Here is a 26,799-nt window from a genome sequence, read left to right as displayed (position 1 = left end):
CATACCTGGTCTATGTTTGTAAGTACATTTAGTCTATCATCTATACACAATGTGTAATAGTAAAGGGTTTATAGGCATATGTTAATGTAAGTGCATGTATTAACAGCAAGGTCATATTCTCATGTGCAATGAATGGATGACGCATGAGATAATCAATTAATTCTATTCATAGAAATGATAGGTTTTGTCCTAATTTCATCTCTGTTGCTGTGATAAAAATGCCCTGATTAAAAGCAGCTTAGGGGAGAAAAGGTTTAGTGTAGCTCACAAATTCAGATTACAGACCTACAAGGAAATCAAGGCAGCAAGAGTGTGAGAAGACTGCTCACACCCACAGTTAAGAGCTGAGAGAAAATGAATGCATGTGTACTCTCTTGCTTGTGCTCAGCTTGATCTCTCTTGTCTTACACAATTCAGGAGCCCCTGCCTAGGGCATGGTGCCACTCACAGTGGACTGGGTCTTCTGACATCAGTTATATTAATTAAGATAACTTTCCACAGACCAAACCAATGTCTACAAACCTTTTTTTTTTTTTTTTGTTTTTTGTTTTGTTTTTGTTTTTTGAGACAGGGTTTCTCTGTGTAGCTTTGCACCTCTCCTGGAACTCACTTGGTAGCCCAGGCTGGTCTCAAACTCACAGAGATCCACCTGGCTCTGCCTCCCAAGTGCTGGGATTAAAGGCATGTGCCAGCACCACCCGGCTCGTCTACAAACCTTTACTGGGACTCCTTTTCAGGTGATTCTAGGTTGCCTTAAGTTAACAAAACTATCATAAGTAATTTGCAGCAAAATCAGTGTTCTTCTCCAAACTATAGCAGTCATAGCATTTACTCACCAGCCATGGTTCCAGAACAGGGTTATTTAAGAATGAATGCATGTTTAAAGTACTGAAACAGAGGGGCTGGGGAGATGGCCTCATGGCTAAAGTGTTTGCTGCACAAGTGTAGGCACCTGATTTCAAATCCCCAGCACCTACATTAAGAGCCAGGCATAGCAGCGTGTGCCTGTTGCCCTAATACAGGGAAAGAGGAGACAAGAGGATCCCTGGGACTCAGTGATCAGCCAGTAGAGTCAGCTTGAGAGTTCTGGCTTACTAAGAGACCCTGTCTCAAAAAAATAAAGTGGAGAGGGATTGAAGAACACACTAGATGTTGAACTCTGGCCTCTACATGTGTGGGCACTGACACCTGCATATGTTTGCATGAACAAATACTTTGGTAGATGGTGTTTCTTTTCAATTTATATAATGCCTTGGTGCTGAATAATAATGATCACACTTTTAGACATACAAGGGATCTTAGAGGTCACAAAATAGAGACTTCCTGCACAATCTAGAAACTCAGTTTTTATCTCTCTGACTAATGGCCACCCACTTCTCCTGCCCACATCTTGCAGCAGGGACTCACTGTCAGGGCAATCCATTTTCCACTCCGGCAGCTGTAAGGGAATCAGTGACTTTGACGTCTGTTTTATCCCATACCACGTGCCATGTAACTTACCAGAACATGTAATATAAAATTGAGCACAATTGAAATGCAACTGTGATTAACAATGTAAATGAGCTGTTCAGTGTAGAAACACTCCCAAGCAAAGGAAAGAATCCAGTGCAGTTACAGCAAAAGATCTCTGGGTGCTGACATAAGAGTCCTTCTCTCCTATTTTCTGTATTCTGGGGAAAATGGCTATAATACTCAGCACCAGGTAGCTGAAGGAGGAGAGCCAGCATGCCTCATAGCCTTCAGTATGTTTTCTCGCCTCTCAAGCTCAACAATACGAACTTAACAAACTCTGGATTCCTATCTGATAAGTGACCTGCAGATCAAGGGGATGGTTTTCTATTTGCACTCCACTTTAACAAGCTCCTGTTGACACCAGATACCGGTCTGAAACTAGGATTGGCAACTGCTTTTTTTCTGTGATGCCCAGACAGTAAGTGAGGCAGGATCTGCTGTCTCCCTGCAGCATTCAATCCTGCAGTCCTAGTGTGAAAGAGTTGATGATCAAGCAAACACTCAGGCGTGGCTAGTGCAGCTGAAACTCCTCCACTCCCCTGGCCCACATCTTGCAGCAGGGACTTGCTGTCAGGGAAATCTGTAAGGGAGTTAGTAACTTTGGCATCTGTTTTATCCCATGCCAAGGGATTTAAGGATTTTGGGGTCATTGTTGTTCAGTTTTAATTTCTGTGTATATGTGTGTACCTCAGGGAGTGTCTATGCACCATGTGGGTACAGGGGCCCACAGAAGCCAGAAGAGGGTGTCAGATCCTTTGGAACTAGAATTGTAGATAGTTGTGAACTACCACGTGGGTGCTGGGAACTGAACCCAGGTCCTCTGCAAGAGCAGTGAGTGCTATTAACTATGGAGCACCTCTCCCAGCTCCTGCCGAAACTTTTTCTGTTCAGAATTGACTTAAGGGCTACAGACTATGGCAACTTGCTGGAGTCAGTTCTCTCCTTCCACCATTTGAGTTTTGGGGTCAAACTTAGGTTACTGAGTTTGTTGGCAGGTCCCCTTACCCACTGAGCCATTTTTCCAGATATATATGTATTTTCCCCACTTTTTCTCATTAACATTGTCCAGGACAAATTTTGTTTTGACAATACAAAATTTGCCATTACCTTGCAATAAGGACAAAAAAAACCTATTGATTGAGAATCCCTAAATACAGTCTCTTCGCTTACTCATATTAGCAATCTGTGATTGGTGCTAGAAATGAATTACTTTTATAGACTGATATACATCTCTAACTGTGTGTCAGTATGTCAGCACAGTTTTAAAAAAACTACACTTATATTTAAGAAATACAATGCAGTGAGCAGCTTGGAGGTGACTCGGTTCTAAATAAATTGGTACAGATTGAAATCTTGACAAGTCATTGCTTTGACTTCACTGTGTTGGAAGTTCTGGGTTCAGGCTAGAAACTAAATACATGCTTGCCATAGAAGGAACCAGAAGTGGAGGTTTCTATCAACATAATTTTTGAATCTCATTTTCTCCTGGACTATCTCTGGATGTCAGAGGTTTTCAATTGCCAGAAGCAAATAAAGGAGAAAAGGTGGATTTAATTAAATTGGTGTGTGGGACTCCTTCCCTGTGTAAGCTGTACTGAAATATTTTGGTGCATACCACCCTGGTCCCTTATAACAATTTGAAAATAAACTTTCAGATACTGACACTTATTGTCAGGGGTTGAAAATGCTTTTCAGAGGTCATTTAACCATGCTTCCAAAATGCTATTTCTGTAACTGAAATGTAAGTTAATTTCCAATAGATTGTTGGCAAAATCAAATAAAATATCTGCTGGGAAAGGGCAGTTTATGGATGCAAACTTCATAGTTACATGTATGAAATAGTTAACCAGTATTTCTCCATTGTTTTGAAACCTTTGCTTTAAGGCACAAAAACAAATGCATAAATAACATATCAGGAGGGGAATCGTTTGTGAGCATTCCCCATATCCACAAGAGCAGTACAGCTGGAGAAATAAGTTATAGGTCTTTTAATGTCCCTGAACTTATTTGTAAAAGACCGCCAATGTCACACCTTGTCTTCCTACCACAGAGAAAGCAAAGGGTTTTCCCAAATAGGAATTTCCAAGGCTGAAACTGACTGGTTATCACTTTAGCTTTTGAAAGCTGCTAGTTAGTCAGTCTTTTGATGTCAGGTTCCCTTCCACACCGGTTACTATATAAAGGTGTTTACAGAGTTCCTACTTTATCAGGTAAGAGAAAGAACAAAACCCTCTTTCCAACAAGAAAGAGAAACTCCAATCTGCCACATCAAGAGTTTCCAAGGCACTGTGATTATTATCTATATTTCTTGTGGACCAGAGCTTCAGAAGGAAACTCCAGGCAGCTGTATGTTAGGTCACCATACAAAGGAGTAGGCTTCATTGTGGTGTTTTCTTAGATCCACATCAACGCCCTTTGCTTTGCTTCACTCCCCTCCCCGACCGCCCTTCCCTATAACACGCCCAGACTTTCTGGCACCTTTTCTCTCCCCTTTCTACTTTCATGTGTACCCCATGGCCCTCTGTTTCTCCCTCTCCTCTTTATTAAAATCTCTTCCCTCCTTCTGATTGTCCCCATTCTACTTCCATGATACACACACACACACACACACACACACACACGCACACGCACACGCACACGCACACGCACACCACACACATGTGCGTGCGTGCACACACATACATGCATACACACAGATACATAAATGTAAATCAAGAGTCTGCATGTGAGAGAAAATGTGGTATTTCTTTTTCTAATTATGGCTTATTTTGCTTAGCATACTGAGTTCCAGTTCCATCCATTTTCCTGCAAATGCCATGACTTTTTTTTTTTTTTCTGAGATAGGGTTTCTCTGTGTAGTTTTGGTGCCTGTCCTGGATCTCACTCTGTATACCAGGCTGGCCTTGAACTCACAGAGATCTACCTGCCTTTGCCTTTCGAGTACTGGGATTTCATTTTTTTTTACATTTAATAAAATTCTATTGTGTATGAAAAATAACGTATCAGAACATAAACCAACAAATCATAATGACCAAGCAAGCAAACTAAACATGTAGAACTATTAGTTTTAAGTTTATATAAGAATTCTGTCCTCTTAATATTTAAAATTTACAAAGTTAGGGTCTGGATAGATGGCTCAAAATGTTAAGAGCACTGGCTGCTCTTCCAGAGGTCCTGGGTCCGGTTCACAGCATCCACATGGTTGCTCACAACTGTCTGTAACTCTGGTTCTAAGGGATCCACTACCCTCTTCTGGCCTCCATGCACATAGTGTACATAATACATGCAGGCAAAACACCCACACATGTACAATAAATCTCTTTTTTAGAGAGTTTAAAAAATCACAAAGTTGGGACACCATGCTTTCAAGAAGCAGCATATTCCATCTGTGCAGTTCACACACTTACAAGTTTGGAAAAGGACAAAACAGCTTGATTCTTCTGAATCTTCCTAGCAGTTTCTTTTCATACTTAAAGACTGTGTACTTGGCCAAATCCCTCTATTACTTCATTATCTTCCTCCTAATGGAGACTGATTGGTTTCTCGTAGGCACATTCATGCTTCTTTTGAGGACAGACTTGGAAATAGATAATGGAGGGGAGGAGTGTATTAGTCAGAGTCTGAGTGTATCATTAGATTTCTCTCCTGAGCAGTTCTCAGAATATAGAGGAAGTAGATTCCATTCTGCCGGTAAATAACCCGAGCTTTAGGACTCAGCTTCCCAGACCTCTATACTGTATCCTGCTGACTGTAAACACACTCCCCTTTACCACAGGCTACTTCCTAGCAGGGACAGTTTGTCAGTCCCATCTGTTAAATAAAACTGTGCCCATGCCCTTTGATCTAGAGCTTTCATGGAATTAGTGATTGTACCTCTCCTATCAAATTAAGTGAACAATTGGGAACCTGAAGACTCTGTGCCCGCCCATGTGGTTAGTGCAGTCATCAGTGCACAATAGAAGGGGCTTTCTAGCTTACAGCAGTAAGAACAGAGGTCTGCTCCCCGTGTCCAAGAAGCACCCTACTCTATGTGTACTTGTGTACTGCTTCTCGAGGTCAGGCATGCTAACTATTTCCATCATGATAGTGTGCCTTGATATTTCTCATTTGTGCAAGCACATAATTTTTTTCCTTATAATGTTGTAACACCTCTGAGAACATAAATGGAATTTTATTCTATATACCGTCATGATTGGTGCATGTATGTATGTATTAGTCCATGTATATATGTGCATGTGTGTGTGAATACATGTAGCCCATGCTAGATATCTTCTTCTGTCATTCTCTACCATGTATTTTGAGACAAACTTTCTCATTGAAGCTGGAGCTCACCTATTGGCTATGCTGGTTGGCCAATGAACTCTAGGAATCTTCCAGATGGGTGTTGTCCCACCTGGCATTATGTGGGTTCTGGAGCTGTGAACTAAGGGCCTCCCATGTGCATGGTAGGCACTTCACCACTTGAGGCATCTCCCCAGCCTCTCTGGAAGTAATTTCTATGACGTTAACACACTTTAATTAGTCTTTATTTCGTTTGTAAAACCAAGCTGAAGTTGTGCTTAAAATGTGGGATCCTGCTAAGCTAGAGTCGGCCTCTGCAGTGCTGAGTGAGAAGAGGCACTGGGTCACCGGGTCACGGCCTTTTGCTGTGACACTAATGGCTTGTGCCTTGGTGTTGCTGTCATCTACTCATCTCTAGGCCAGAACTGTTGGGCTACAGTTCACCTTAAACCTGGTCTGGTTCAGCTGCTAATACCACACACACACACACACACACACACACACACTCTCTCTCTCTCTCTCTCTCTCTCTCTCTCTCTCTCTCTCTCTCTCTCTCTCTCTCAGGAAAACATTGGTCAGCTGACTTGTTGATTTACAACCTTTTATTGGGGTCTTTAAGAGGAAGGAACAGAGGGCACAGCAGTGAACAAGAAGTGAGGATCCAGATTCAGACCCAGCATTCTAGAACACATAATTCGTTTGCTCAGTAGATGTTTCCTGTGTGTCTAGGTGTATGCACTGATGCAGGATGCCTCTAACCTATGAATGTTACTATAACAAAACGCCATAAACTGGATGGCTTATAAGCAACAGGAGTTTATTTCCCACAGTTAGAAAGACAGTGACGTCTATGATCAAGGTTGTCCTGAGAAGGGCATTTTCCTGGTTCCTGGAAGACACTTTTTGCTGTGTCCTCACAGTATTTCTAGTGTGACAGGATCTCTCTAGGCCACTTTTTAAAAAGCTACTGTTGGGTTAAACATGAGAATCCCACTGTCTATGTTAGCACTTCCCAAAGACCTTACCTCCTCAAAATGTCAACTCACAAAACAAGTTTCCTCATAGAAATATCTGTCACAAACTAGTGGGAATTCATGAAAGTTGGATCAATGGCTGTGGAGCCTGCACAGGACTGGGCTGGGCCCTCAGCATGGCGACAGTTGTGTAGCTTGATCTGCTTGGGGGACCCCCTGGTGGTAGGATTAGAATCTATCCCTGGTGCATGAGTGGGCTTTTTGGAGCCCACTACCTATGATGGGACACCTCTCACAGCCTTGAGGCAGGGGGAGGATCTTGGACTTTCCTCTACTGGATGTGCCTCCTCATAGGAGGCCTTGCCTTCCTATGGAGGGGAGCAGAGGGTGGATTCGGAGGAGAATGCTAGGGGGCAGACGGGAGGAGGGAAGAGGGGATCTTTGATTGGTGTGTAAAATGAATGGAAAAAATTTCTTAATTAAAAAAGAAATATCTGTCTTCATGGGGACAGATTCAGGCCACAGCAAGGAAAGGTCATTAGGATTCATTAGCAGGAATGCTTTTGCCTCCACTGGACTCCTAGTTTAGGATGAAGAAGAACTGAAATACTAAGAAGATCATGATAAATATGTATTTGTGCTGCATGCCTGTGTAAATGGATGGACCAAGTCTAGCTACGTAGGGGAAGCAAAGACAGAAAGGGAATAGCTGCTGGGAGAGGAGTAGCTGCTGGGAGGGGAGTAGCTGCTGGGAGGGGAGCAGCTGCTGGCATTCTGCTAAATTCTCCATCTTTCTGTGATTTTCATGTTCCTCACCCCCATTCTCTTCTTTCTAACCTCATAATTGAGATCTAGCTGTCCAGAGCCTCCACTGAGAAGTCATGCTTTGGACCTAAGAAGAAACAATTCGAAAATATTTGAATTTCTCTTTAGTAAGAGGCTAGAACATTTAATGCCGATCACTTGAGACGATGTCAGTCTGAGTCTTGGAGAACAAGTCTGGTCTTAGTGTATTTCTACCATTTTACCTTTTATCTTTCATTTTCTCACCAAAATCTTTGCCAGGAATCTAAGGACTGTTAGCATTGTGTCTTTCTGGTCATTTTATATTCTACTCGTTCAAAAACAAAATGGTGGGGTTGAAGAGACAGGCCAGCTGTTAAGAGCACTTGTCCTCTTTGCAAAGGACCTGAGGTGGTTTGCAAGCACCCATATCAGATGATGCTCAACTGCCTAGAACTCCAGCTCCAGGAGATCTCACGCTTTGTTCTGGCATCTGTGGGCGCTGGACTCATGTGTACAAACTCCTACACGTACACACATAAACAAAAATATATCTTTCATAAAAATTCGTATGCTGCATCCTTAAAACAAAGACAGCTTATGTAACTAAGAACAACTTCTCCTAAAGAGACATGCAAATTTTGATGGTATTCTTATTTTGCTCCTGTTGTGACAGGAAACAGGAAATGAGGTTGAGAGTCCAGAGACAGAATCTGATACAGCTTGCCAATAAGTACTTCAGTAGTCCGTTGGCATCAGAACATACCAGTGACTATCTCATTAGTTTTAAATGTTATCTCTTGCATAATTGACAGATAAAATTATACCCACCATGTGCAAGCTTAAATAGACATGCATTGGTAATGAGCAAATCCGTGTGCTGAATACAAGCTCTACCTTACATACCTCTCATTTTGCTGTGAGAACATTGACATACTTTCTCTTCACACCCTTTATGAATACAATACAGGGGCTGGAGACATGGCTCAGTGGTTAAGAACACTGACTGCTCTTGGAAAGGACCCAAATTTAGTTCCCATCACCCACAATCTGTGACTTTTGTCTTGCCAAAAGCAAAACATGAAATATTGGACCTCATCTCTGGAATCTGCCTTTCCCAGCTTTCTCTCACATTTCCTTTAATTGGCTTCACACTCCTTTGCCCGTCCCCTGCTGCACAGCTACACTGCAGTTTAGGAGTTGTGTCCTCTTTGATGTGTATGCACGGAGTAGGTGTGGTAAATGGGAAAATACTCTCCTGCCTCAGGAGACGGCTACCATGGAGTAGAGTCTTTTGGACAGCCCTGCTGGGATGTAGGTAGGCCCAGCTCTCTGCTGCAGAGACATACAGTGAGTGGTTCCTGAACAAGTCATCCCACTTCTTGTTGGCCAGTTGATACTTAAGAGCTAGGATACCAGTCTGTCATTGAGTGTTTTTCAGTCCAGCCAGCTGCCCTGAAGTTAGGGAAAGTTGCTCCTTGGTGCTAGAAATCATTGCTTGGTGCTCCTACTTCCCAGAGCTGGTAGGATTTGACTTCCTTTCTGGTCTCATTGGAGCTTTCTGGAAGATTTAGAGGGTGACTCCTGTGCGTCTAGCCACTGCCCATCATCCCCCAGAAATTGCCTCATTTCATTATTAATCAGAGAATAAGATATTTCTGTCAGTTCTTTGAGATGAATACTTGCCTAATGTTCTGGATGATTTAAAACACTGCTCTCAGCAGAGCGATGATGGAGTGTAGTCAGCATTATAGCATGACAACATTACCACAATGTACCACAGCCAAACACTCCTCAAATAATTGTATACAATGATCGACTGTTTTATCAAGGTAACTGAACATTCACCTTGTCCCCCTTAACTCTTTGTAAATGCCTTTGAATCCTGTTGCTTTGTTTTCATTAAGAAAAAACAACAACAACAACAACAACGCGTTGGTACATCCTTGAGTGTGGGAAATCACTGTGTTAAATATGATCTCAGTAAGGACAGCAGAACTGTAGACACACAGATGCAGCCACAGCGTACAACCCCAGAAAGAGGAAAGTGACCCCAATGAAGTGAAGTCAATGTATTGAGAGACATCTTCCATTGGTGCACTTTGACTAGACGCCATAATGAAACCTAAATAATTAAGTCTATCTGCTTGCTACATTCACTACAGCATAATTCACCAAAAAAAGGAAAAGGGAGAAAAAACCCTCAGGTAACTTCTTCCTTGTTGGACTCCTTTTCTCCCATCCCCTCTCTCAAACACATCCTTCTAAATTCTCACACCCAAAGTAACCCCCTTACAAATGCAGATCTGATGGTGTTCCTTCCACTTCATGGAGAGGGAGTGTGGCTTCTAGGAGATGACTTTGTAGCTTACATTTACTCTGAGAGAATTTGAGTTCTATTTGCTAAAGTCCTCTGACCTATGAAGGTGTAGTTGACCTAACATATGGCACAGAACTCCACATAAACCCCCAGGCACACCTCTGGCCATATTAGTCTGGAATTCTCCCCTAATGGTCAATGGAGTTGACTGCACACAATTGTGTCTTCATTGTGTCTTGGTTTGTACTATTTCATTTCCCAGAGCAAATTCCTTCTCAGTGAAATCAGGCCCTTTGCATGGCTTGAGTATCTCTTAGTCATCAGTAACTCATAGCCCAGTCTCAGTTAAGAAGTCTTTCCTGAGTCTCTCCAGGCTGGGGTGATCATGTCTCCCTCAGTGTCTCAACAGCACTCTGTCTGTCTGGTCCATGATTTGCTCACAGCTACTTCACATCGGTTATGTGGCCGAGTCCATGCTGGTGTGCAAGCAGACTCACTGCTGTCAACCAGACCACACTTGAGACACATTTGCATCCACCATGGGGACACCAGGCTTTGCATTCTTCCCTGGGCACCACCTGGCCTCTCAGCCTAAGCCCCTGTGACTGATCTTTTCCCTGCTTGTGGACTGGCCTTTTGGGGTTGTGTCCTGTACCTTAATCCTGTCTGCTCTAACCTGTGACCCACCCAAGCTCACTGCAGGAGATAGCTAAAAGAAATAAGTCCTGAGCAATCTGGCTGTATGGGTTTGTTTTAATTTTGACCACATTTTATTCATTTATTGCAAGAGTACCTGCCATGCCATGTGTGTGGAGGCCAGTGGGTAACCTGTGGAAATTGGTTCTCTCCTTCTCCATGTGGGTTCTGGGGATTGTACTCAGGTCCTCAGGCTTGCTGGCAAGTGCCTAGCCCAATGAGCTGTGTTGCTGCCTGGTTATATTATTTTGAAACAAAGAACTGCATTGCTCTTGTGGCAATTGACTATGATGTCATGTCTTTACTTCTTCCTAGATATGTCTATTTTTCTTTTATTGTCTCCCAAATTGTCATATTTAGCCATTTAATATTCCATAAATCTTGGCCTATGACTAGAGTCTAACAAATCTAATTTTAAGAAATTTGGGGGTCAGGGAGAAACATAATGGCCTCACTTTGAGGTTTTAAAATTTCTTCCTGGAATAATTTTTATATCATTTGTGGTATTCTGTGTGGATTAAATGCATTAATGATTAACTCCAAGTCACCAATAATGCATCAGCTTCGCATTAAGGAAAGAAATAGAAACACTTCCTCTTGGAGTCATTTAGCCCAGAGTGGGTACAGATTTGAATTATGTCCTTCAGGCTCCCTGTATCTTCTGTACTCTGTCAGTCTGTTGCATGCGTCTGAGTTTGTGCCTGCCTGAAGGCTGTCTCGTGAATCTGTCCTTGTGCCTTTATCTGTGACTGTGCCTGTGTGTGTCTTCTGTGGGACTGTGCCTATGTGTGTTCATGTGCGTCTGTCTTTAAAAGTGTCATGTGACTGTCTATGTCTGTCTGTTTCTGTGTGTCTGTGTGCTTCTGTCCCTAACAAAGGGCCTCTTCTCTCTTTCTCTTTTATTGAACATCGTAGAAAGCAAGCATCACATAGTGAGGGATGGGATAGTTTACAGAAATCTTTAATTGTTTTACAAGGGGTTAAGTCACTGACTCCAGCTGCCACCCAAATGACCCAGATGTCAAACACTATTACAAATGACCTTGTCTATCAACCAATATTGAAATGTTGTGTTTAACATTATAGAAGATACTCATTTTAGAAGATTGCTTTCAACCTCTGGGTTTGCTGCTTTCAGCAAATGGCACAAACGCACTGTTCTGGGTCCAGGGGCATAGAAGAGTACATAATTTAAGATTACAGCTGTATGTCAGCTTGCATTGTAAAATCTGATTACATGGGAAAGCCAAGGCAAGTAAGGTTGAAGGTGGCATTGTTCTCTTAAAAGCAGGTTAAACAAGCAGGCTGAGTACACAGTCGTATAGCAGTCTTTAGTCTTCTGTGACTTCAAGATGTTATTAATTCTGTCTGTGAGATCCAGTCAAAGCTGCAGTCTTGTAAGAGATGTTTTCATAATATTACACTGCTGCAGTATTCATTTTAAATTTTTGAATTGCATTTTATGTATTTATTTTGTGTGGGGGTGTATGTGTGTCCAAATGTGTGTGGGGATCATGTGTGTGCCACAGGGCATGTATGTGGAGGTCAGAGGACAACTTAAAGCAATCAGTTTTCTCCTTCCACCACATGGGTTCCAGCGTGGAGCTCAGCTTGTGAGGTGTGGCAGCTAGTGCCCTTGCCCACTGAACCATATCACTGGCTCCCATTTGTGGTATTCTTGGTGTGTATTAATAAATTTTAATAAGCTCCAAAATAATAATTTAGAAACATAAATACATTTATATTTCCAGGGTTAAATGACAGATATCATATAACTCTTAGGACATAAATTGTCACTTCTGATTCTCAAGGACCACAACTTCAACCTACTTTCATTAGCTAGTGTCATGGAAGAGGAGGTAGGAATCCAGCTGTGAGCTAAACAAGGCCACAATTTTCAGGACTGCTTCTGGATTGCTTTGTGGGATGCACTCATGACATGCCTTCATGTACATACAGCCCATCTTGGCATTCAGTAACACATAATGCAGAATTGCCTTAGAGGGAGATAAATGACTAAAATAGCTGAGCAAATGGGGTCAAATTACATAAGAAGACTCTTCTCTGCTGTGTGTTTTATCTCTCAGATTTATCATAAGCTACACTTTCAGCTTGCCAGTCTTTTGATCGAGTTCACATGAGACAGGTTTCCTTGAGAGAGGGAACAGGATAAAGCACTTGATGCTTTGGGGGTTGTAAATGATTCGAGTATTCCAGGTTTCCATTGAGAGCCTCTGTGTACAGGACTGGCATAATTCAGTTGTTCGTCTAATTGAATCCTGAAGTCTGTAACAAAGTGCTTAGAGAACAGAATGGCTGATAGAGGCCCTTGAAGCCTGGACAACTTCCGAAGTGCCACTCAAGTCAGGTGAAGCTGACGAGGGGAACCAGTGTGAGTGAAAGTGGGACCTCTTGCTGTAAACAGAAGCCAACCTGAGGAGCAGACAGAAGCAAATGAGCATTTGGGTGGAATGTGGCATGTTAGGCTCTTAAACAACTGAAGGCCGGGTTGTGGGGTGAGAGTCATCCTGTGGCCTCACTTGTTCCAGCACGCTGAACTTTGCTGGGAACCGGCCTTGGCTTTTAGCACCTATCACCTAGCACCCATGCAGTTTAAAGAAACTGTCTTTAACCCCACAAGAAGTCACATGCTAATTAAGCTACGTCACAGGTGTGAGTACAAGATTTCTAAAAGGCTGCACATGTCTGCTCTTCCAGTCAGAGACTGTAGGAGTTTTTGCTCTTTTTCATAGATGTAGATGAGGAATGGCTTAACGCTGGCATGAGAAGATGGGCTTGTACGTGAATTAGTTTCCATTTTAAAAGCACTGTATGTCTTGTTTTTCCAGGCACTTTTCGTGTCTGTCTTCTAAGTACATGTGCCCGGGTGTCCCTGCAGTCATGAGTGCCCTGTTGGCGAACATCAACGCCTTCTATGCCCACACAACTGTCTCCACTAATGTGCAAGTTTCTGCCTCTGATCGCTTTGCTGCCACAAACTTTGGGGTAAGTCTAATTACTTTTGGAACTCTAAATTTTCAGCTAGTTTATAGTTTTTTGATTTTCAAGGGACTTTAGACCTCATATATTCTCTTCATTCCCACCCTACTCCCATTAAATTATATCTAGTATATAATGTGTCCCCATAACCTAACATAAAAAAAGAAAAGTCTGATCTAGTACCCTCGGGAAAAGGGATGTGAATATTTATTTAACCAAAGAAGAAAATGTTCCAGAATCTTACTACAGAGAAACAAGGGGTAACTTAGTCTTATGTTCTGCAACTCAAGGTTTGTCTGAAATAATTTTAATGAAGAGCTTTGACAGACCGCAGGACTCATTGACTGATTCTCTGTGTCTGGATTGATGTTTTGTACTAGCAGAGGACACATTTTGTAAGAGTGGTCTGGAATTTTATAGGCCATGCTATATGTTTACAGATTTGTGGTTCACTCTGTTTAGATAGAGCCCCATGGTAATCAGTGTACAGCTGTCTTCACTGATGCTCCCTGGAAGGAAAGAGTGCTGGATCTATGAAGATCTGCACCTTCCCACAGGCACCTGCCAGCAGCACCCAGAGGCATTGGGGGTGTGCTGGAAAGTACAAAACACAGAGGTTCTCAGAGGCCTAGTTGATACTTACTGAGATATAACTGACACTGATCAAAGTGGAAATGAGGTGCAAATTAGCAGCCATCTCGGTAAAGTTGGAAGAGGTGGGATGAGTGAAAATAGAAATAGAAGGGGAGATTCCAGAGCTTTCCAGGCTTAAAATCAGCAGAATGGTGACTTTATGCCTGAGGATGGAGCCATTGAGGGACCGGGGAGGAAACAGGGCCGATTCCTGCAGTCTAGCCAGGGCACCTGGGAGGAAGCAGTGATGGTCAGTAATGCTGTCGGGCATGTATTGCAGTGTCCTTTCCTTTTTCAAAGCAAAGACTGAACTTTACTGAAGAAAATACTTCCTAAAATTTTATAGTTAGTACTTCCCTGATCTTCTAGTCTCCGCTACATTTCCAGTCAGGTTCACTGAGGATACTTTCATTGGTCCATCTGTTGTAGAAAGCAAATGTGGGGTTTGTGTCATACAATAAAAACAACTGAAGAACAACACATAGAAAGACACAGGCTATTGGGAGGACTGGGTTCTGTCCTTTGCATCCAAGAGGGAGAACATGCATATATTGTGTGGGGCATTCTTCAAGGAAGAGACAAGTATATTTAAAAGATAACAAAAGAAACCTGGGTACCAGGGGATAACTTGGGGACTGTGGACAGCAGGTTTGATGATGGCCATCATCAAGTCCCTTCCGCATTCCAAACCTCAGTTCCTCAACCTGCTCAGAGAGTAAAATGAGTCTTAATATGACATTCTTCCCAAATTTGAGGTAAGGATCAAATGAGATTTAAGAATCCATAATCTAATATACAAAATAGGAGGATTATATGAGGTACGAAAGGTTTGTCCCTCCTTACCTACAATATAAGCAATACCCTGTCAACTATTATTGTTAGATAGACCAACTTTTTCAGGAACTGGGACTAAAGAATATTCTGGAGCTAGTTCAACAAAATACTGTGATGGCCAAATTCCAGACCAGAGGAGACTTTTGCAATAAAGGCGTCACCTTGGAAACAGAACCTGTTGTCTTGGGACTTTGTCTATAATGTAAACCATGCTGTGTTATAAAATGGCTCTGCTTCTATTCTGCCCATGTGCACTGTGGAGAACAAGCCAGGTCTGCAGAACACTGAGCCTTTCTGCCTCTGAGAAGATGCAGTTACGTGATTAACATCTGCCATAAAAGCCACCTGGAGGAAAATTGGATGCTATGCTCCCTTACTTCACACTGACCCAGAGAGAAGAAAATGCATTGGTTTCGGCACATTTCACATCTCAGTAACAATGTGCTTATAGAAAACTTCATTTTGTAAATCAAATAACGTCTGTAGAATAGAAACAAAAAACAGTGAAACATTTGATCAAACCATAACTGGATTAATTGGAGGTCGGACATGTGGTTGTGTATTTTTCTCTCACTGTGGAGTATAATCTTGTTTCCTAAACCAAATATATCACCTCTACTATCTCCTTCCTCCACCTTGGAGCCCTGAGTTCTTATTCACCTGAAGACTAAAGGAGATACTCCAGGTACAGTGGCGGTTACACAGTCACTTCTTTAACCTTCTTTAAGGTATAACCCAGATTTTTCAAATCTCCCAAACAGAGTGCATTTGAAAAGCTTTCTTCAAGCTGGGCATGGTGGTACACACCTTTAGTCCCAGCACTCGGAAGGCAGAGATAGGCAGCTCTCTTGAGTTCAAGGCCAGTCTAGTCTATATAGAGACTTCCAGGACAGCCAGGGCTACATGGAAAACTCTGTCTTGAAAAAAAAATAATTCAAAAAGGAAAAGAAAAAACAGAAAGCCTTTTTCCTAGTCTTACACTCCCCAGGCAGGTGTATAGCACTTAGCCCCACCCCCAGCCCACTTCTGTTCATTTCGTTGCCTACTTGTTTTTCCAGCTTATTTGGCAATCCTGTCAGCTACTGTGGCAGCTGATCCAAGGGAAGAAAGATCTGCTTTGACTTTGACTCTCTGAGGTTTAGACTCCAATGGGATAATCACAGAAGTGTGGAAAGTAAACACAAATAACTCTCAAATGTAGTAAGTCTCACAGAAGTTTATGGAATATTTACAAATGCTTGGAGATGGATGGTCTTCAGGAGTTCCTAGAAGCTTGACAAAAGAATGATAGATAGTAAGTTCAAAGTCCAAGAGGTACCAGGAAAACAACCACGGACTTAGTGAGATATTTCAGTAAATACAAGGAAAATTTAGTAACTATGAAGGAAAACTGAAGATACAAAATAAATTGAAAAGTGTACATAAGAGTCTGGAAAAGAGGTGGGCACTCTTTGTGAGTTTGAGGCAAGCCTGGTCTATAGAGCTAGTTCCAGGACAGCCAGAGCTACACAGAGAAACCCTATCTTGGGGGAAAAAAAGTCTGGAGAGATGGTCCAACAGTTAAAAGAATGTACTTCTCTAGCAAAGGACCTGTTAGGTTCCGTTTAGCCATGTTAGACATTGGGTGAATCATATCACCTATAACTCCAGCTCCAGGTGAATCCAGCTCCAAGTGGATCCAATGTCTCTGACCTTCTCAGGCACCTGCTTTCACAGGCACATACACAAATACACAAATCTAAAACACAAAGGGATCTTTTTTTAAGGTATGCATAAGGCAATCTATCTACTCAATAGAGCAGATAGAATAAAGGGCAAGGGGTTTAAAGATTGGTATTGGATTACTGGGGGACTTTCATAGACACTAAGATATTTGGACTGTATTTTTATTTTATTTTATTTTTTTTTGGTTTTTCAAGACAGGGTTTCTCTGTGTAGCTTTGCGCCTTTCCTGGAACTCACTTGGTAGCCCAGGCTGGCCTTGAACTCACAGAGATCCACCTGGCTCTGCCTCCCGAGTGCTGGGATTAAAGGCATGCGCCACCACCGCCCGGCCTGGACTGTATTTTTAATATGCAGGATATGTTATAGGATTATAACATGTAATATGGGGTATGACACAGGATTTCTGATGGAGAAGGACCTATGTACAGTGAATGCTGCAGAGGGGAGAGATTGACTAGATACATCTGACATAGGTTTAGTTGCGATGTAAACACCAGTTTAGAAACTTTAAGTAGAAAAGCACTTAACAAAAAAAAAGTGTTTGCAGTATCATCTGAAGGACTTCGGGAGCCTCCTCCATGATAATTCCGAATGCCTTGATTTGCAAGATAAGCTTTCATAACATCAGAAATGTAAGAAACAAGGCAGTGTCCATCCTGTGGGATCTTTCCCAAATCCCCATGCTGGTGACAAGAGACTGGAACACAAGTGGCTGTAACTTCATTGGTTGCAGGAGTAAACTAAGAAGTGGAGGTAGGGGGCACAATGCATGTCTGCTTCCAAATACATGAGCCAGAGCACATACACCCAATAGGCAGAAACTAAGATCATTATGGGAACTTGATGGAAGGAGCTCAGAGGAGAAAAGCATTGGTGTTGAGTCTCTGAGCTGCAGGCAGCCGAGGAAGGAAAGAAGAGAAAGAGAACCCCAGTACTGGTTCCCAGACAGCAGCCTAGTGAGAGGCCAGTGTGCTGATGACCCTGGTGTGGCAATGTGATACCAGGTCTAGTCAGTAGCGAAATGAAGTGCGAGGCAAAGGGGGAATAAATGGGAAGACTACTTAGAAAAAGATTGTTAGATTGTTTCCTTTTAAAAAGATTTTTAATGTCTAGTATCCTGCTATGAGTGAGTACATACCATGTTTGTCTTTCTGAGTCTGGGTTACCTCACTCAGGATGATTTTTTCTAGATCCATCCATTTGTCTGCAAACCTCATGATGCCATTGTTTTTTTCTGCTGAGTAGTATTCCATTGTGTATATGTACCACATTTTGTTTATCCATTCTTCAGTTGAAGGGCATCTGGGTTGTTTCCATGTTCTGGCTATTACAAACAATGCTGATATGAACATAGCTGAACAAGTGCTCTTATGGTGTGGTTGAGCATTTCTTGGGTATATGCCCAAGAGTGGTATAGCTGGATCTTGGGGGAGATTGATTCCCAATTTTCTAAGAAAGCGCCATATTGATTTCCAAAGTGGTTGTACAAGCTTGCATTCCCACCAGCAGTGGAGGAGAGTTCCCCTAGCTCCACATCCTCTCCAGCATAAGGTTTCTTCAGTGTTTTTGATCTTAGCCATTCTGACAGGCGTAAGGTGGTATCTCAGAGTTGTTTTGATTTGCATTTCCCTGATGATTAGGGATGATGAGCAATTCCTTAAATGTCTTTCACCAGGGAGGCTACCCGGAAAACAGGACCCCAAGAAAGACACAGGGATCGCCCAATGACAGAGAAATGGAATGAGATCTACATGAACAGCCTGGACATGAGTGGGGGTAATGAAAGGCGAGGGTCGAGGGAAAGAGAGCTTGGGGGAGCGGGAGATCCCAGCTGGATCAACAACAGAGAGGGAGAACAAGGAATAGGAGACCATGGTAAATGAAGACCACATGAGAACAGGAAGAAGCAAAGTGCTAGAGAGGCCCACAGAAATCCACAAAGATACCCCCACAACAGACTGCTGGCAATGGTCGAGAGACAGCCCGAACTGACCTACTCTGGTGATGGGATGGCCAAACACCCTAATTGTTGTGCTAGAAACCTCATCCAACTACTGAGGGATCTGGATGCAGAGATCCATGACTAGGCCCTGGGTGGATCTCTGGGAGTCCAATTAACGAGAATGAGGAGGGTTTATATGAGCGAGAATTGTTGAGACCAAGGTTGGATAAAGCACAGGGACAAATAGCCAAATGAATGGAAACACATGAACTATGAACCAATGGCTGAGGGGTCCCCACTGGATCAGGCCCTCCGAATGGGTGAGACAGTTGATTGGCTTGATCTGTTTGGGAGGCATCCAGGCAGTGGGACCAGATCTTGTGCTCATTGCATGAGTTGGCTGTTTGAAACCTGGGGCCTATGCAGGATTGTTTGGCTCGGCCTGGGAGGAGGGGACTAGACCTACCTGGACTGAGTCTACCAGGTTGACCTCAGTCTGTGGGGAAGGCTTTGCCCTGGAGGAGATGGGAATGGGGGGGGGGCGTTGGGGGGAAGGTGAAGGGGACGGGTGGGGGGAGAACAAGGGAATCCGTGACCGATATGTAGAACTGAATTGTATTGCAAAATAAATTTAAAAAAAAAAAGAAAAAAAAAAAAAAGATTTTTAAAGTGTGGCCAGAGGGGGTGTCAGATCCCCAAGAGCTGGAGTCACAGGTGGTGGTGAGCCACTGAACATGGGCGCTGGGAACCAAGCACAGACCCTCTGCAAGAGGAGCCAGTGTTCTTGATCACCCCATCATTGTTTCTTCACAATTTACCAAATCAGTGGTGTAGACAGACGCAATTAAGTTTTTGTTTGGAAAGCTTACACAGCTTTACAGGTACTCTTTAAGAAGAATATAAGTTTTTCACTAGGCAATTCATTGTAAAATTAACATTTGTGACAGACACCATTCGCAGTACAAACTCCAGGAAAGGGAACTGAATGTTTCCATTCACTGCCTTTCACACCACAGAGAATTCTTCTACGGATCCCAACTATATGTTATTTGCTCATTTCTTCGTGTGACAAAATTTCTGAAATATTTTTACAGGAAAGAAAGATTGTTCACTCTTTCATATCAAAGAGTAGATCGTGATTTTTAAATTCTAATCTAGAGTTTATCTTCACAATTCCTTCTTTTTTAATTTTTAATTTTTAATTTTTTTAGTCATCTATTAATTTACATCTTGGCTTCATCTCCCTGGCTCCCACCTTCCAAATCCCTCCTCTTCCATTTCCATCCAGGAAAGGGCAGCTCTCCTATGACTATCAATAAAACATGACATATCAAGTTACAGTAAGCCTAAGCACCTTCCCATGAATTAAGGCTGGGCAAGGAGTCCCAGTATGAGGAGTAGGGTCCCAAAAGACAGTAAAAGAGTCAGAGAAAACCCCTGTTCCCACTGTTAGGAGTCCCACAAGAGGACCAAGCTACACAGCTCTAACATATATGCAGAGTGCCTCAGTCAGTCCCATGCAGACTCCCTGGTTGTCAGTTCAGTCTCTGCAAGCCCCAATAAGCTCAGGTTAGTTGACAGTGTGAGCCTTCCAGTGGTGTCCAAGCCCCCTCTGGCTCCTACACTCCTTTCTCCTCCTCCACAGGATTCCCAAACTCTGCCTAATGTTTGGCTATGGGTTTCTGCATTTGCCTCCATCAGCTGCTAGATGTTGCCGCTCTGATGACATTTGGGCCAGGAACCAATGTAGTCACAGGAGATGGCCAGTTCAGGCTAGTTATCTGCTATTGCTAGGAGTCTAAGCTGGGGTCCTCCCTATAGACTCCTGGGAGATTCCCCTGTACCAAGCTTCTACCCAATCCTGAAATGTACCCCCAGAAGTCCCTCTCAGCCCTCTCTCCCTCTGTGCCCCCCAACCTGATCACTCATGTTCCCATCCTCACCTGCCCTCAGTCCACTCACACAGTATCTTCTATTTCCTCTTCCCAGGGAGATCTGAATATCCTCCCATGAACCCTCCTTGTTACCTAGTTTCTCTGGGTCTGTGGATTGTAGCATAGTTATCCTTTTTTTATAGCTAATATCCACTTATGAGTGAGTACATACCATGTTTGTCTCTCTCAGTCTGGGTCACATCACTCAGCTTTTTTTTTTCTAGTTCCATCCATTTGCCCTCAAATTTCTTGGTGTCCTGTTTTTAATACTCAGTAATACTCTATTGTGTAAATGTACCATATTTTCTTTATCCATTCCTCTGTTGAGGGACATCTAGGTTGTTTCCAGGTTCTGGCTGTTATGAATAATGCTGCTATGAACATAGTTGAGCAAGTGTCTTTATTGTATGATTGAGTATCCTTTGGGTATATGCCCAAGAGTGGAATAGCTGGGCCTTGTGGTAGGTTTTCCAGTTTTCTGAGAAACCACCATACTGACTTCCAAAGACTCTGTGCAAGTTTACATTCCCACCAGCAATGGAGGAGTGTTCCCCTTGCTCCACAGCCTATCAAGCATGAGCTGTCCCTTGTGTTTTTTATCTTACCCATTCTGACAGATATAAGATGAAATCTCAAATCAATAAGAAATACAAAGACATCCCCACTATATTTTTATGATGAACAATTATACAAAATTATTAATATCCCTTAAATATTCTATTTGAAATGTTTCTCTTCTTCCTTAGTGGTTCGTTTTGATGAATCTGTGTGGAAAAATTGCCAGCCCATGTCAGCATATTCTTTATCTTATTTCTGACATTCTTTCACAAACCTAAGATCACATGAGTACATAGTCAGGATCTCTCCAAGAGGTGCTGAAGCAGGTGAAGGCCCTGAAACTTGAGCAGTTTCCATCTAAGTTCAACCACACTGTGACCAAGATGGTAAGATGGGAAGTGGATAAAGACACTGAGGCTGTGTGGAGGCTGGTACCCACTCCTGACAGGAACTTTTCTTCTCACCAATCCCAGAATCCTGGGGGTGGGAGGCTTTCTAAACATGCACTCATGAGGTAGCCACTCCCCCTCCCTGAGTCTTCCCTCTGCTTATGAGTCCAGTCCAACCCTCCTATTAGTTTTTGTACAGCTCATGAGTTAAGAATGATTTTATGCATTTAAATGGTATTTCAAAAACAAAAGAAGATTATGATCTTGTGATACATGAGAATTACATAAAATTACAATTTTGCCATTCATCAATAAAGCTTTACTGAAAAATACCCATGTCCAAATCACTGGTATATCATCTAGCAAAGGCTGTCATGACACAGTGTCAGATTAGAATAGTGAAAGAATCCCCAAAGTCAAACATATTTACTCTCCAGGTCTCTTCAGATAGCTTGCTGGCCACTGGCCTTAGTACTTTAACCATCTAAGTAAACCGGAAGTTTTGATAAATGATAATACCTAGTATTGTTATCATGATTTCCCTTCCAAACAAGTATGCTCTTACCTACTAAAGAGCTGAATAATGAGGCTATTCCCAATGTGGTGCCATGACCCTTGGGAGGAACATGTTTTAATCACCTTATTAATTATTACCTTTTACTTATTCCTCTGATCATGTTATGCAGACAGTAGACCCCCTCAGCTGTCTCAAAGGCCATCTCACTGTAGTTAAACAGAAATACAGTAAACAAAATTACATCCCAAGCTGTCCCTGCTGTTTAAAGAATCTCTTTGAAAATTTAATCAACAGATCACTTTTAATTTTGCTTCATCAGATGTGATTTGGGAGTCTGTGACAACAAGCCCAGATGACTTCTCTCTCCACTTTTCTTTCTTCCTTGCATGTAAAATTTCCAGCAGAGCCCTGAAAACCAGGGTGGGGAGAAGAAATCTGAGAGTTGCTTCAGTCAGAATTCTGATCATTCCCAAAGGATAGAATGTCACGGACACAAATCCAGCTAAAGAAGATTCTGCCATACATAACCTAAGCCAAGGGACAAGGAACACTGGGGTAGTGTAGCTCAGGGTTGTAACGTTTTTAAACTATATATAGGGGGTGAAGAGATGGCTCAGTCAGTAAAGTACTTTGCTTTGAAAACACAAGGACCTGAGTTTGATCCTAGATCCTATATAAGATGTCAAGTGTGATGGTACATGCTTGTAATCCCAGTGTGGTGGTTTGAATGGGAGTGGCCCCCATGACCTCATGCATTTGAATGCTTAGTCTACAGTTGGTGGAACTCTTTGAGAAGGATTAGAAGGTATGGTCTTTTGCAGGAGGTATGCTACTGGAGATAGGCTTTGAAGTTTCAAAAACCCACACCATTCCCATTTAGCGCGCTCTCTCTCTCTCTCTCTCTCTCTCTCTCTCTCTCTCTCTCTCTCTCTCTCTCTCCCTCTCCCTCTCCCTCTCCCTCCCTCTCCCTCTCTTCTCTCTCTCTCTCTCTCTCTCTCTCTCTCTCTCTCTCTCTCTCTCTCTCTCCCCCCCCTTCCCTCCCTCATGGTTATCTTAGATGTAAGCTCTCAGCTACTGCTCTAATGAGATGCCTGCCTGCTGTCATGTTCCCCACCATAATGGTCATGGACTCACCCTCTTAAACTGTAAGCCCCCAATAAACTCTTCTATATTTTGCCTTGGTCATGGTGTCTTATCACATCCATAAAAAATGTGTACTAAGACACCCAGTATTAAGGAAGAAGAAACAGGTGGATCACTGGGGCTCTTGCAAGCCAGCCTAGTCCACTTGGTGAGTTCCAGGCTAGTGAGAGACCCCATCTCAAAAAAGGAAAATGGCATGTAATGAGGAATGACAGATGACACCCAAGGGTGGACCCTGGCCTCCACACATGCCTGTACACACATGAACTCAAGCTCATATATGCACATGCACATGTATGGATAGATAGGACAGACATAGGAATTCTAATGGCATATGGCTCTCTCGTGTGCTTAGCCTCTCACCTTGTAGGTATAAACTGGGCTTTATCATCTAGACTTTTTCAACTAAAGAGAATCACTAAGAGTAAAGAAAAATAAGACTAAAAGCTGCACTCAATAAAGAATTCTTTATCAAACATTAGTCACATGAACAGATCCTGCCAAGCATTGTTTCTTGGGTCTTTTTAATCAGTAATTAATTAATAAAAGAAAACCAAGTGCTTTCTCCTTAATAAACTCAGTGTGTCTCATTGCCCAAGACTATGCTGGCCGCACGGCCGTCCTCTAATGAAGCCTGGGAAGGTAAGCATTTCTTGCTGGGCACATTCACCACATGAAATTCTCTTATTGAAAAGCAGTGGAGAGAGAGATGCTGAGCAGCTACCAGCTCAGCCAGCCGTGCTGAGTGGAATGGGATCAGTGATTTGGGGCAAGGCTCAGTTCAACAGTCAGGTCAGCTGTCTTGAGGATTTGTGCCAATCACAGAGGTCAGGGCCAGCTTCCAGAGATGTGACATGAATCAGATGGATGTTTAGAGTCACCCGAGTGATTAACTTTACTGTGGCCCTGAACTCCCTGTTGTAGCAACTCTTTCATCTTTATTTCTCATATAAAAAAAATGGGTGGAAATGGCGGGGACAGTAATAAAGCGCAACATGGCTTGCTGCCTCCCCAGGAACATGTAATTGAGACAGGCAATGGAACAGCTAAGATGCTAAGCTCATCTGCATATCTCAGAAGCTTTGCTGGACAAGATGATCTTCGCCTGCTTCAGAAACTTCTGGGAGGCAAAGTTTATATGTTCTGCATCCACGTTTTCTCCACAGGAGTTAGGATAGGGACGGTGCTTAACCTTTGTTCTCTAATGTATGATTCTGATGACGGCACTTCACTGAAAATTCTGAACCTTTAATCTAGTGGAAAGTGGTCAAAATTCTTCAACATATGTTTCTATTCAGCTGTGACTCCATTAAGATCAGCAACTTCAAAGAGTAAGAGTTATATACCCCATACATCTATTTCCCAAATTAAGAAAAGATTCTCTTTTGCCAATAACCTGCAAAATTCTATTTGGTATTTATAGACTGCTGATGTAGACAGTAAGCCTTGTTCCCAGTCGTTCCTGCACCCACTCATTGTTTTATACTTTTATGAGAAAACTGAACGCCAGAACAGTGTCTACTACCTGCAATGGTTTTGTTCCAATTACTAATTTAATACAAGGTAGAATCAACTGGGAAAGGAGATTCAATGAGAGGTAGTCTAGATCAGGCTGAGGGAGGGTTGTCTTGATTACATGAACTGATATGGGAAGACCCAGTCTAAGAGTGGGCAGCACCATTCGCTGGATCATGGACATTGGAAAAAGAAAAGGAGAAAGAAAGCTAAGCACATATGCTCTGTTCTTGACTGTGGATGTGGCCAGCTGTTTAAATTTCATGTGACCTCAACTTTCTTGCAATGATAGACTGTAACCTGGAACTGTGAACTAAAATAAACGCTTTCTCCATAAGCTGTTTTTATTGGGTATTTATTTTATCACAGTGACAGAAAACAAAATCAAGGCATCACTGAGAGAGAGAGAGAGAGAGAGAGAGAGAGAGAGAGAGAGAGAGAGAGAGAGAGATTGATTGATTGATGTTTTCTCCTTGTTTGTATCTGATTCCAACCTTGTATTTACTAACACAACTCCATGCTCTCCCCAGCCAAATACTTCCATGAAGAACACAGTTCCATACTGACATAGCCCCATTGGCAACAGTGGGAAGTAAGGGCTCAAATTTTATAGTATTTGCATGGATAAATCATAAAGTCCTTTAAAAGCAATCAGTGCCTTCGGATTACCCAGTCTATGCTTGCTCCCCAATAGAAAATGTATTTTAAAACAGCTTTTTTGTTGTTTTCACACACATATACATACCAGATGTTCTATTCCCATGGTTAGAAATTAGTAAATCTGTCAATAATTTTCTGGGGGCCCATGGTAATATGCAGGATTAAAACACGGGGTGAGCTGTGTTTTCTTCTGCTCACACACTGCAGTGCTTTATAAAGAGAAATGATGGAAATTCATTTTTCTGCAGAATTACTCCAGTCATTCTGTTAGGACAACTGCACCATTTCTTGTCATTCACAGGGGTAGGGTGACTTCCATGATGAGCAGGAATGGTGTCAGAGACCCAGAGATGGAGTCTGGGCCACTGTTATGTCCTGTGGTTTTTGCACTTCTGTGACTTTGGGCAATTTTTGACATCAATGCTCCCTGTCTCTGTAGAATGGGAACAGTGGCTCTCATGGCTGAGGGGATTGCATCAAGGATGGTTGCTTATTTCCATCTCTCTGTCTTGTGTTTTCTTGGTACAGAGGGAAAAATTCATAAAACTACTGGACCAGCTGCATAACTCTTTAAGGATTGACCTGTCGAAGTACAGGGTAGGTACAGCATGATTTCCCTTAAGGTAGATCACTGTCTTTGCTCTAGGTGGTTTCTCTCCACAGTATATCATTACCCATCCTGTAATGGAAAAGTAAACATGCTGATTTGGAGTCTGACACATTAGAAGCAATCCTCAAGACAGCCTTTGTTGTTCCCATACTCTGTATGCACATAAACCTTAACAATAACAATACTTTGTGTGTGTACAGCTCAATCTTGGAATTTTTAATAACCATCTGGTGGAGTGGCCCTGAGCGGATTTATCAAGTGAACTCAAGGTCCAGCCTTACTTTGAAAATTCATTTTGAAAATTTAGTTATAAAACATCTATCATCACAATTGTAGATGCTTTTTTTATACCTTATATTCATCAACAGTTTATTTGAATATTTTCTTATTTGCATATATGCATCTCCTGCATTCATTTTAATTAGTCCCTTAATACTTGATGAATAACTGATAGGTAGGTGATATATAGATGGATGGATGAAGATAGATAGATAGATAGATAGATAGATAGATAGATAGATAGACAGATAATTACATTACCGATTTCTGGAAATTTCAATCTGAATTTTGTCAAGGTCCAGTTGTATATTGGAATTAACATCATTACAAGAAGACAATCATCAACATGCCAGCCTGCTATAGAAGCTATTTCAGAGTAAGAAGAGCTTTGAACACAACTTCTTTGCCATCATTTAGGCACCAAGCCAGCTCAAGGTCATGAGAAATATCCAGAACTCAGTTTGGGATTTTCTGATGATGGTGGAAAACCTAAG

The 26,799-nt window shown here is 42.3% G+C and overlaps 1 protein-coding gene across 1 annotated transcript in view; it reads left to right on the top strand.

The window, feature by feature from the left end:
- Positions 1 to 26,799, top strand: part of Unc13c (unc-13 homolog C) — a 413,338-nt gene that overhangs the window by 198,523 nt on the left and 188,016 nt on the right. The window contains exons 13-14 of the mRNA XM_052714363.1: positions 13,416 to 13,572; positions 25,945 to 26,013. Of these exons, the coding sequence (XP_052570323.1) occupies positions 13,416 to 13,572; positions 25,945 to 26,013 (226 nt within the window). The remainder of the gene's footprint in view (positions 1 to 13,415; positions 13,573 to 25,944; positions 26,014 to 26,799) is intronic.

Source organism: Peromyscus californicus, unplaced genomic scaffold (genome assembly GCF_007827085.1).
Source record: "Peromyscus californicus insignis strain IS unplaced genomic scaffold, ASM782708v3 Scaffold_11__1_contigs__length_118956290, whole genome shotgun sequence".
NCBI classification, from domain to species: domain Eukaryota; kingdom Metazoa; phylum Chordata; class Mammalia; order Rodentia; family Cricetidae; genus Peromyscus; species Peromyscus californicus.
The sequence above is the reverse complement of the archived record's forward strand: the minus strand, read 5'-3'. Positions and strand labels throughout refer to the sequence as shown.